This window comes from Triplophysa dalaica, chromosome 6 (assembly GCF_015846415.1).
Source record: "Triplophysa dalaica isolate WHDGS20190420 chromosome 6, ASM1584641v1, whole genome shotgun sequence".
NCBI classification, from domain to species: Eukaryota; Metazoa; Chordata; class Actinopteri; order Cypriniformes; family Nemacheilidae; genus Triplophysa; species Triplophysa dalaica.
Genome location: NC_079547.1, coordinates 5,104,820 through 5,117,293, shown reverse-complemented (window position 1 = coordinate 5,117,293; position 12,474 = coordinate 5,104,820). Strand labels below are relative to the sequence as shown.

Here is a 12,474-nt window from a genome sequence, read left to right as displayed (position 1 = left end):
TCCTGTCTGCAACATAAAGATGGACGTGTGTCCTTGTGTTTTGACCTCCCATTCTCATTCTGAGCTTGAAACCTGTGTGAAATATTTTCTCATGCCTACAAAGATCCACTCCATTAGGTGACTGATTTAAGAACGGACGAGAAAAAGAGGGTGATGAAAGACGAAAAAAAGAGACAATTCAATGAGGATTTATCATTTACACATGACGAGAGAGAAAGAAACCAGCTCTGTTCCCAAATCTAGTTTCCCGTTTTGATGTCTACTTCCAAAAAATATGAAATTTTGAGTGTTTTTACTTTTCATACTTAAGGAAACACAAATACAGGTTAGCAAAATACAGGTTAAGCCTGACCCATCAGTCTTTTTTTCGTTGAGGTTGTTGCAATGCATCATGGGATATCCTAAAGAACACATGCACCACCGCATGATTAAAAAATGTGGTCATTTTAAAGGCATTTAAATTCTCTACTCTTAAACTCATTTGAGCTATTTATCTAAAACTGGCCGAGCATTCTTGTCCAGAACTGCTCATACGTCTGAACCCACGCCAGCACATGTTTGTGGATGTGTGTTTGTCTAGGTAATGATCCCCCATCGAGTCGCCATTTGTCAGTTTGTTAATTCTGCATCTCTAGAGAGACTTAATCTGTTAATCAGCAGGAAGAGTCGAGGGGCGGCCGTGAGCCGCCACAAACACAACATAGCTGGGATGGGGAGGCTTAACTTATAATAACAGATAAATAACATGCAGAACAGATTGATTATCTTATCCAACACAGTGTAACAAAAACATTTGATTTGAGGGAATAAAAACAAGACTGTAGGAAGATATGAAATAAACAATATGAATTTGTTCATTGTATAAATTATTTATTATAAATATATATACTAATTTTTCATTGTATTGTTGTTCATCCAACGAAACATTAAAAAAAAATCTTGCTCCAAAAACCTTTGCCCGACAAGACCTACGTTTTATAAATCTCCATTTTCTCTAAACCTTTCAAACACTTAAATGTATCTAGCCAATTCTGTTCACTAAAATTAGGTTTTTAAAAACTGCTAAGAAGATAATAAATGCGACCCTATTTTTTTCCTGACCGCTCCTCCAATCCCAAGAGGAGATTTAATCCCTCCTTCTGTCGTCCTACCCCCATATCACCCTCTCCCCGTCTGGAGTGGGGGTAACTTCAGGGTGTACCCTGGATCCCCCTCACGTTAAGCCCCTCATGCTGAGCTCTCTCCCCCTCACAGACAGGCATCCCTGATCCACAACCAACACTGCCCGTCGCACGCAGAAAAAGCCAAACTCATTTTATTCTCGTATATTAAAATGCTCGTCTATTCTGAAACCTCCCACATCCGCCACCAATGAAAATCTCTATTTGGGTGAAAAAAAAATCACCATAGAATTGAAAGAAAAAATGTCTATTTTCATATTTTCTTCATTATCACAATGCCAAAAAAAAAACATTTCTCCTTTAAGTAATGACATGACATGGGTTTCTTTGTATAGTGGTAATGTGGGGGTTCATTGTCATGTAAATGTCACATTGGCATGTTCTTGCTGACAGGTTTTGTAAAAACTCAATTTCCTCTCAGTCTCTTTCTCATCTACACAAAGCTTCGACAATGTCCATTTACACACTTTATTATAGAAAGGAAAGACCCTTGAAATGGCGGTTGTGCCTTTAGAGAAGACGATGTATTGAATTAGGAGGCAATCATGACTGCATGCGATTATCCAATTATAAAAATATTCATATGAAGGGTGGATTTTAAAGAACACAATCTGCTCTTATCAGAAAAGAGCTGTGTGACCTAGTTTTAAAGCACACTGCTCAGTGTGTGTGTGTGTGTGTGTGTGTGTGTGTGTGTATGCGAAGGAAGGTATTGTATATCTCAGATGCTACTACTGTGAGAGCTGTTTGTATGTGTGTGTTATCTCTCCAGAGAATCCATTGGGCTCATCTGTCCTGCAATAAGACACTACACACACCTCCCAAAAGAGCCAAACCCATCTGGAGTATCTTACACACACACACTTTCAGTGTGGCGTATTCATTGAAATGTTTAGGTGGGGTCCGCTATCTGTAGGATTCTAACCGCAGTCTGTTTTCAAGAGAATAAGTGTCAATCAGCACTCCAGCGGTTGCCACGGCAACAGAAATATGACCCCCACACCACTCCACCCCCTGAGAGGTAAGAGCGTCTGGGTGGAAGCACAGGAGCACAGATAAGGAGCGGCGGGGGGCGATAAAGGAAATGGACTCACGATCTGTGGATGCTGCAGTTGTAGAAGGTGAAATCCACGCTGGCAAATTTCTGCCCCGTTTCTCTGGATTTTAAATAGAGCTTTATCACATGCGTGTCTCCTTAAGAGAAAAAGTGAGAGAGAGAGAGAGAGAGAGAGAGAGAGAGTAAAAAATCAAATAGTGAGTGCATGGTTATATATGGCGAATTCAATAAATATTCAAATATAATTGAATCTGAATAATATAAATAGTTCGAACACACTATATAGTTCATTATACAATTCATTTTGTTGCCCTAATCTGATTGGACAAAAGGCGTCTCATAATTGTGACACTTTACAGAGGCTTATCCAAGCAGTCTTTTTTAAAACATAAAACACCAACTCAGGACGAAATCAAGAACTGAAGCAAAACATCTATGACGTGCATAAACACTGACTCTGTTGGCGTGTGATCGGAATGAGTTCTTTGGCTGACGGCGACAGGCAGTAGATTCTTGATCCATGTATGATTCCTTCGGTCTCGATGTAATCCTCGAAGGAGCAGTCCACTCCTGCAGAAAGATCCGGAACATTCCTGGCCTGAAGAACCAGCTGGAGGATCAAACATAAAATGAAAAGTTTGGTCAACATCTCCATATTTCATGTTATTACATTGTATCTGTTAATGCAACTTCAAAGACCAATCTGTCATTTCATCACGCATGCATACTCTCTCTCTCTCTCTCTCTCTCTCCCACACACACAAACACACCTGGACTTCAGCCATTGTGACGGAGATGTTGTTAGGCTGGACGGTCAGATCGACACACTGATCCACTCGGGAGGCAAATCGCTGGGGTTCATCGGCCCTCTCACAGTGATCACGGCGCGAACAACTGCAGCCAAACAAAAAATAAGCTCAAAACCTGTCTGACCGACTCCAATGAGTGTCTTTATAAATATTTAACATTATACTTGTTCAAGACAAATTTACGTAATAATGTAGTGTGTGAAACAAGTTATTCAAAGATGAAAAAAGAATCGTATCGCTTTAACTGATGAATAATGTGCTACATAATAGAAGACAGTTCAAGTTTTCAAGCACCAATATATCAGTATCACCAGTATACCAGTATCACAGTCCTATGAGCATAATAACACAAATGCGTTTGCTAATATATGATACCCAAGTAATCTACACAACACTAAACCAAAGCATTCAGATCCCCTATAGAGTAAATCCAGACATCAAGTTTAAGTTGAGATCTTCATCTTCAGAGAAAAGCACAGGGTGGTAGTCATTACAGGATGGGACTCTTTCAAGTGTTTTAATACTTTTTTAACCTACAGTTCATCTCTGCTGTCATTTTTAACTGAAATCCTGCTGATGTTTTTCCCATGAGCAAAGTCAGAGGAATATGTCAATGACCCATTTCTGTGAATATTAATGAATATTTCCACGCAGACTTCATTGCCCGAGGAAGAGTTTGATAAACCAATGTGACAAGACGGAGCGGATTCATGCAAATGCACACAGACGCAGAAAAATGTAACAATTACATTCAGCTTATTGAAATGATTTGTCAAAATAGAAGCTGTGGATGATACGAAGATGTCTGGCCTCAACAGACTTACTGCTTTTTTATTTACTTCTTAATAGCCAGCGGTATGTATCCAATGAAACTAAAGCATTTCAATACCAAAATAAAGTGTTTGCGTGTTGTCTTACATGTTGTGGAGGACACACCATCCGCAGTGAGGATCTCTGGAGCTCAAACAGTCAGTGCATGTTGTGTGCTGAGAACAACTCTCCACCGGTACACGCGTCACCTGAGACAAACACACACATTATCACCACATCTCACACACGAACAGCAGAGCAATAATGCGGTTATGTCACACATCTGGTATAAAATATAAGAGCAGCGCCAGTTGTAAATGTGCACCAGATTGTGTAAAATGCTGGTGTGCGGCACAGGCGTGTGCATGCGTGTGCGCATATGGACAGCGCAGAACCAGCTTATCACAAGCTGTGCCATCTGACAGTTGCCACGGAGATCAACGTTTGATTGACAGGTGGGCAAAGACCCCCTGCCTGGCATAGAATAACATCACTCTGTGTGTGTGTGTGTGTGTGTGTGTGTGTGCGCGCGAGAGAGAGAGAGTAGACTGAAGTAAGTAAATGCAGTTATAAAACATTTAGTGTTAAGTATTAATGCTTCAATTAATTTCTCAAAGCGCTATCATCTTTTACACACACACACACACACTGCGTTCCTCAGCCCACACTTAACGTTTATCAGACAGCGTGGTAAACTGCTGCCCGCAGCCATAACAAACACAGATGAGTGACACGTATTGCATATCACCACTTGATAACAGTGTGTGTGTCTAAATATAGAGACACTTCCAAATCCAGCGGTTAAGAGAAAAAACACTGTTCAGCGCCTGAGGTTTGCACTGTCAATCAAATGCTTGATGCAACGTGAGCGTGCGATCTACAAAAACACAAGAACCTGTGAGTCACAAACAGCATGAACGCTAAAATGCTTACAGAATTTAAAAAAAGGGCGGAGATGGCATCATTGTTAGATAATTAGATAACGCAATTGGAACGCAAATTCATCTTTAGCACATAAATACATTTGAATCAATGAAGAAGCTTTTAATACACACAGCAGACCCACAATCGATACAGAAACACACATTCGCACGCATGCACGAGTGAAGTTCTTAACTGCGGCTGGACTGAATGATTCACTCTGCTTATATGAGGGATTAAGGGATTAACTTTGCGCTGGATGATCAATGATTTGATTAGAAAGAACAAAAAGGTTAAGTCTTGAAGACGTAAGAGCTTAAACATAAACACGCTCCTTGTTATCCTGGCGATAACCTCCTCACAAGCACAACTCTCGGCTAAATCGACAAGTACAGCAACTTTGCGGGCGGGCATATGCTAATCGATGTAGATCATGGCTAAAAAGTGCACCAGAAATGTCTTTTTCATGATGCCCTTAAAAAATCTGATTTCAAACACAGACGTGTGTGATTTTATCAGGAGAGTTCTGGGTGTTGGGGGTCTCCGCTCGCCCGAGGCTCAGCCAGCAGAGGGGGTGGGCGCAGAGGCAGACTATCAGACACTTTTTAATTAAGTGCTGGAGAACAAGGGCTAATGCTAAATCACTCTGTCAATTCTTTTAAATGGAGGTTCAGTTTTTCTAAGACTCCAGGCACTGAGATTTTATTATTCAGCAAAGAATAGGGAAGAAACAGTAAAAAGAAACTCATACGAGAAATAAAAACGTATGGCATTATTTCATCTTTCAGAAGACAGATGTTTATGAACAAAGATAGAGAAAATTAAATGGTGGAAATCATGTGACATTACTATGACAAATCAGTTTTTTTGTTGCTATTTTATTCCAGAGGAAAGAAAAGAGTCCCATGTTTGAGTCAGAAGTTCATTCAGGCTGGTCAAACTAAGAGGGTTGTGTTTTGATAGTGTCACATTCCTCAGGAGATTCAATGGTTTACCTAAAGCTGTCTCTAAACATTCAATTGACAGAATAAGCATTTTAACGGCCAATAAATCACACACAACACCTAAAAGAATAATCATAGAGAAAAAGTGAAGGAAAAACAGAAATGAACTTTTTCTAACGCTTTCCGTCATGAATGTTATTCCAGGCACACAGCTGCCGGAAAAATTGAAGGAATATTTCACCCAAAAACTCCGTCATCAATTACTCAGATTCAGTGTTAATTGTGAAAGCACATTTTTATTTAGTTTTAGTCATATTTTAGTCATCCCCATTAGTTTTAATCGAGGAAATATGAAAACATTTTAAATCTACATTATATTTAGTCTACTAAAATCTAAATGGTTTAAATCATTAATTTGGTGTGGTTAAATGATCCATACAAAGATTCAACTGTTTTGACATAATTTTACTTTACCTTAGAATGAAAATAAACCAGGTCATTACCTTTATTTTTCAGAAAAGTTCAGTAACTATGAGAAATATCTTTCAAAAAGACAATTACATAAACTGTATTACATTTATGTAATCATGCAAAAATGTTACATTCTTGCGTTGATCTTTAGAGTGTCATTCAATATTTAAATGTACAGTACGACTTTTCATTTGGTGAAATTAACACTGCTCAGATTGTTCTTAACCTGTATAAATTTCTTTGTTTTGCTAAACCACAGGAAGATATTAAGAATAATGTCAGATCTCGCCCCCATTGACTCCGTTAGTATTTATTTACCCTACTTTGGGAGTCAATGGGGGGCGAGTTTTTTTTTTTTTCTCCCTGACATTTATACAGGTTTGGAACAATCTGAGGGTGAGTAAATGATGACAGAATTTTCATTTTTGGGTCCCTTTAAGAGAGCATTTCAGTTCTTTTATTATTATTTATAGTCATGTTTTTAGGTAAAATGATCATTGTTTGTCTCATTTTGTGAACTACTTACAATATTTCTCCCAATTTTTTTTTTTCTTTTTCTATTTGCAGAAAATCAAAACTGGAAAAACAGGTCAAAATAATAGAAAAGGTGCTGTGTATTTTTGCAGTACTCAAATACTGCAAACAAAACAAGTTCATGTTCATTTATAAGCAATTCAACAGTATTCCTGTATTCAGGAAAAGTCCAAATTTTTTTGTTTTACAGTTTCCATGTGTCTTGTCTTTAACATTGCCGTTGGATGACTTTATGTCACTCCTGAGATTTCATTTTGCTGAAATGTAACAGATGCTGGACTAGAATGGACACAATACATGCTGATTCCATGAACATTTGGAATGGTCTCTTAATATTTTCCTCAGCTGTAGATGCATCTCACAGCATGTGGTAAAGATCATTGTCATTTCACCACATTAACAGTCAAATGTAAGGAAATCAGACCAGAATTTCAAAAGGTTCAAAACCCAAAATGTGAAACTAACTCCGTAAAATGAATCATATTGATTTTTGATCATTATAATTATTTAATCTGTCTTTTTTGGATAAACATCCCTCTATTCCTTATATTTGTTGTTGTGTCTTCACACAACTTAACCTGCAACACTTATTGTTTTTTTTTCAGTTTTCATCATCCGGCGTGTGTTGTGTGCTCACCTGTTTGTCTGTCAGCGTGTAAATAAACTGCAGGTCAGGACTGAAGAGCATGTCTTTGAGAACCGGTCCTCCTTCGCTCACTTGAACACTCTCATAAAGCAGCGCCGGTCTGGTCGAACTCACTGAATTGATCAGAATCTGACAAAACAAGAATCAAAGCAAAACCATTAATATCTCTTTTATAGCACCGTGATCTCACACAGACTTGCCCTTGATCTACCGACATGAGGCCAAACGCTTCTCATCACAACACAAACATCATTACAATAATCTGACTGTCTAATCGTTCAGAACTGAATCATCTCTCCGCCCGCGTCTCTCAGGAGAAAACCCATCCCTACTGTAACACCATCAAACTCGCATCTCTGTACGACTACAAGAAATATTACATACTGTACATTAACCACTAATTGAATAACTAACACTGGCTTACTGTACAAACACAAAACATACACATGGTTTAAGGAATAGAAACGGCAACGCAAAAGTCCTCCACATGATTTCTGTGCTTTATATTTGCAAGCAAAAAAACATTAAATACTCTAATCTCACAGACCCACTGTACAGCGAGTTCAAATTTAGTGTACGAGTGTAGTGAGACACAGGGGAAGTGTATATTACGTATGTAAATATGATCCAGGGAGAGGAAAGCTGCTGTTCTTTCATGTCGAAAGCATCCATCACCTCTATTGCTCTCAATAAACGCGGACCATTAGCTGAGCAACATCTCTGACTGTGGAGAAATAATCTCTCTCCTGCGAACACGTTTATATGCTTCAGCTACCCATATATGAGTATAGAGTATCTATAATGCACTGAGCCCGTTAATACGCTAATAATTCATCTCAAAGCACATAAAATCACTTACACGTACAGGGAGCGTATACACAAGTCGAATTGAGTTTTATTGCTCGTCTTTCCATTTACAGAATGGAGATGCAAATACACATGTAACCCTGCTAAAACATCTATTTGAAGTATGATCTTTCATTGGGAAGATTTAATGTCAAACACCCTTTGAAGACATTAGACTGACACGCAAGTGTTTTTCCAAACATGATCTGTGTTTAGATTTGTTTTGTAAGATGTTTATTTGATGTTTGGACACAAATGATGCTTTAAATAGACGCTCTCCAGGTCTCAGTGATGGGGGTGACACAGGAAAGTAAACACTCTTTATAAAATACTTTTATTTTAGGGAGATGGAAGGGTCTGTAATACTTCCGTTTGGACAAAGCGTAACGGCTAACAAAACCCATTGATTTTCATTAAAAAAACTAGCCTTTGGTAATCCTTTCCTGCGTTCCGATGAAGCCAAGGTGTTAGCATTAGCACTTACGCTTCTTGGGCAAAAGATTGCAGGGTTTCCTTCTAGTGGCTTTGAGAAAACTCCCATGTTAACTGCGTCCTCTTAGGACCCAAGTGATTATATTGGCTGTATGAACAACAAATGGGTACTCCTTTTAGCGCCTGATTGCAATTCTTACAAAATCGCATTACGACTTATGTCTTTAAACTTATTCAAAGTACCATTATTTTCTTTTACGTTACATTCTTCATATATTTGTATATAGAAGAGGCTTACGTATGAATTAGCTGGCGCTAGCTTAGTTTACATCTTATACTAGCCATACAACAAGATATTACAATAACAACTTTGTGGTCCGGCATTGCTACTACTGTAGGTACCAGGTGGGGTCCTAATTGGACATAATTTACATGAGGAGCAGAATTTTTCATGACACCAGAGTTGCGTTCCATTTCACCATAAGTGGACTTCACAGGGTATTCCGCCATCTTAAGTGAGGTTCCAATCGCAAAGGAAGGAACACGTCCACGTATGTGTGTTGTACATTGTGAAAGTTTTTAAAGATTTTAAATTATATTAATTACTATGGTTTGCACGTTGTTTAGCGGTTAGATCCTGTTTTGAAGCATTGTTGTTAGTCAATCAAACTGAATATCAATGCATTTATATTTAGGTTTAATTCTGCAATTAAAATATAGTTTACATATGCGTGTGAGTATTGCTGTTAATATACAAACTAATTTAAAAGGGGTGAGAAGCAGCCATTATTTTTGTCATTTTTTGCATTATTCATGTAACCTCAGGAATGTTACCAATGCACAAGGGAAAAAAGCTCACAAGATGAGACCGACACGAAACATCTTCACATAGATGTCCAAATAGTAGAGCTTCAAATATTAACAGTCAAAGCTGCTGCAGTCAAAGAAATACAAACTTCATATTCATATTGATTACATACATGCATTTTCTTTTCATTTAAATTAAAGTACATAACATCCAATATTTATTTTGTTGCGATAATCTGTGCAACCCTGCAGTTGCCTTTCCTTGATGACGTTGCAGGGCATACCAAATGAGCAATTATTGTCGGCGAAGTCCACTACAATGGATATCCCGTGCTCAGGGATTAGAAAGCATTGAACACTACGTAGGAACCCTATGAATTGGAACGCAGCTCAGGACTACACTGTATGAAAAATAAAACTCTGAGAAACACAGAGAAATGCTTTAAATGTGCAGTCTGTGTCACTACATCTCCCGTAACTTATTTGCCACTCTTGTCTTCATTTGTCAAATATAATCTATTGTGTTTATTGTTAGCATAGTACAAATGTACTAAAGGAATTTAAACGCTCATAAATTAAGCAGACACAAATGAAAGCACACACAAACACATAGAAAGACTCAAACTGTCCACTCCAAGCACACACACACACTTCTGAACACAATAGATGACACACACCCACACACCACTTGAGACATGAATAAACACAGGAATTGTGTGGGTGTGTTTACAAAATTGTCTCCAGAATGGAGTTAAATCTGATGAAACTTTTATGGACATCCCCAAATGTAAAAATTATTCATACAATATTTGTATTTCCTTTATGCGCACGGTGTTGTTATTATATAAAATCAACAGACATCTCAAGTACATTCTCCCTCAGTGAGATAAGCATGTGCAATCTTTAATCTGTCAGCGGCTGAAAACTGCTTCTCATCGGGGAATAACGGACGATTACCAAACCACTGATGCCGAAAATCACTGTTTAAGGAAACCAGAAATAATTAAACAACCAGATATTCCACTTCCTGTCCCCTGATAATACTGCAGTGCCCACCCACCCACAAGAATCTATTCAAAAACTATGCAGGAGAATCCAACCCTACCATTACACACACACACACACATATACGCACTTGATTTTATATCAGAAATTTGTGCACATCATTAGATTTAAAGACCAACATCATCTGAAACATTAAGTAGCATTTACTAACTAGTGGGGTCCAGCTTACCCCCATTGGTGTTCAATATGCAATGTGGAAATACTGTATTATAAAAAGATTCACACACACACACACACACACACACACACACAGTTACAACAGGAAGAGACAGACGGAAGACAAAAATCATGGATGTTAGGAAGATACAGTGACATTGTACCAGCAGTGCAACAGGGTAGCAGAACAAACACACATTCAGCTGTGGCATGTGGCAGCAGCGTGCTGACAGCTGGGTGGTCGCCAGGCAACCAGGTGGGAAACAGATGCCGCAGCTGCGATCTGGCCTGTTGCCACAGTAACACAGAGGGCATCGACCCCTGGAGGCAGTGTATATATGTTTGTGGTGAAATGGAATCCAGTAGAAAGACAGTTATACCGAGACAGTTAAAGTGAGACAGTTCACCTGAGCAGACCGCAACAACGCTTCCAATTAAATGTGAAGTGTGTATCGATTGGTTTTTGTCATACGCTGTGTGTGTGTGTGTGTGTGTGTAGGAATTTCTTGGACTCATACAGGATTTATCAACATTTAAATAAATTAAATATGTTCAAGGTAAACAAATAAGTTCAATTTGCTCACTGCTGCCTTTATCAGATCACAACTTAAAAATGTACTACAAAAAATGTTCTGTTGGCAGGCTATCCTAAAAACAACCTTTAAGTATTAAAAGAGTCTGATAAATAAATAAAGGTTAAATTAATAGTAAAAAGTGAGCATTCTTTCAGTTTTGTGAATACAGCTGCTATGAACTAAAAACCCAGTGAGCTAAAATGAATTTGAATGAAAATTCTCATTGCAAGAAATAAATGCAAACAGAAGACATTATTTGTGAGTGATGTGTGTTTTCATGCTTACTAAAGCATCATGTTATTATATTTCAGTTCTCTGAATTCCACTACCAACAAATTATGAAGCGATATCTTGATTGACAGGTGTATCTGTGCATCATGTTTTGCGCGTATTGTGGGTAAGGTGTGTGCACGTTTTAAAGGAGCATCTATTCCAACAGGTTGCCATGGTAATCTCTCTTGAAGTGTTAAGTGGTTGTGTGTCGGACAGCATTGCTGATCTCTGCAGAACACGGCCGATGAACTGATCAATCAAAATGATTAGCTGGAGCGCAGCAGGATATCACAGTTAATACACGCGATCGGTGATTGATCACCAGCCTACATCTGCAACAATTACACTGCAGAAACACGGCCAGAATGAGTGATCTGGCAATTACTGATGAATGCGGAAACGCCACCAGCACACACGTGCTCACATGCAAACATCACAGACACAACTTTCTAATGTACATGTTTAGAAGCGACACCTGTGAAGGATGAATAGCTCGTATATTTTGAGCATATGCGTATGAGCCATCAACATGCGCTATATAGACCATCATACATCAGATCATCTAGACACACAGGATAAAGACACACACACACCAAGCTTGTGTTAGTTTGTGTCCTCTAGAGATTCATACAGTCTAAATAACACATCCGTCTCCTGGCAACAGTGTCTATTAGCTAATTAACAGCCTAAATGAGGACATGCTTATTTTTGGCATAAGCGCACACGCACACACGTACACACACGGAAGATTAAACAGAATACTTAAGCCAAACATGAATATTCTGTCATCGTTCCCTCATATTGTTCCAATATGACTATCGCTGTTGGAACAAAGATGCTCAGAAGAGAGTGTAAATGAGGATGCTCCTTATTTACATACAATGAAAGAGTGCTACATACTGTCAAGCCTCCAATAAGGTTGAGAATAGTAAAGAATATTAATGACC

General features: G+C 38.5%; 1 protein-coding gene across 1 annotated transcript in view; it reads right to left on the bottom strand.

Annotated features, from left to right (window-relative positions):
* plxna1b (plexin A1b) overlaps nt 1–12,474 on the bottom strand; it is an 87,434-nt gene that overhangs the window by 37,293 nt on the left and 37,667 nt on the right. Inside the window, exons 4-8 of the mRNA XM_056749981.1 lie at nt 7,365–7,502; nt 3,966–4,066; nt 3,009–3,132; nt 2,695–2,848; nt 2,276–2,375 (exon numbers count right to left, since the gene is read on the bottom strand). Coding sequence (XP_056605959.1) covers nt 2,276–2,375; nt 2,695–2,848; nt 3,009–3,132; nt 3,966–4,066; nt 7,365–7,502 — 617 coding nt within the window. The remainder of the gene's footprint in view (nt 1–2,275; nt 2,376–2,694; nt 2,849–3,008; nt 3,133–3,965; nt 4,067–7,364; nt 7,503–12,474) is intronic.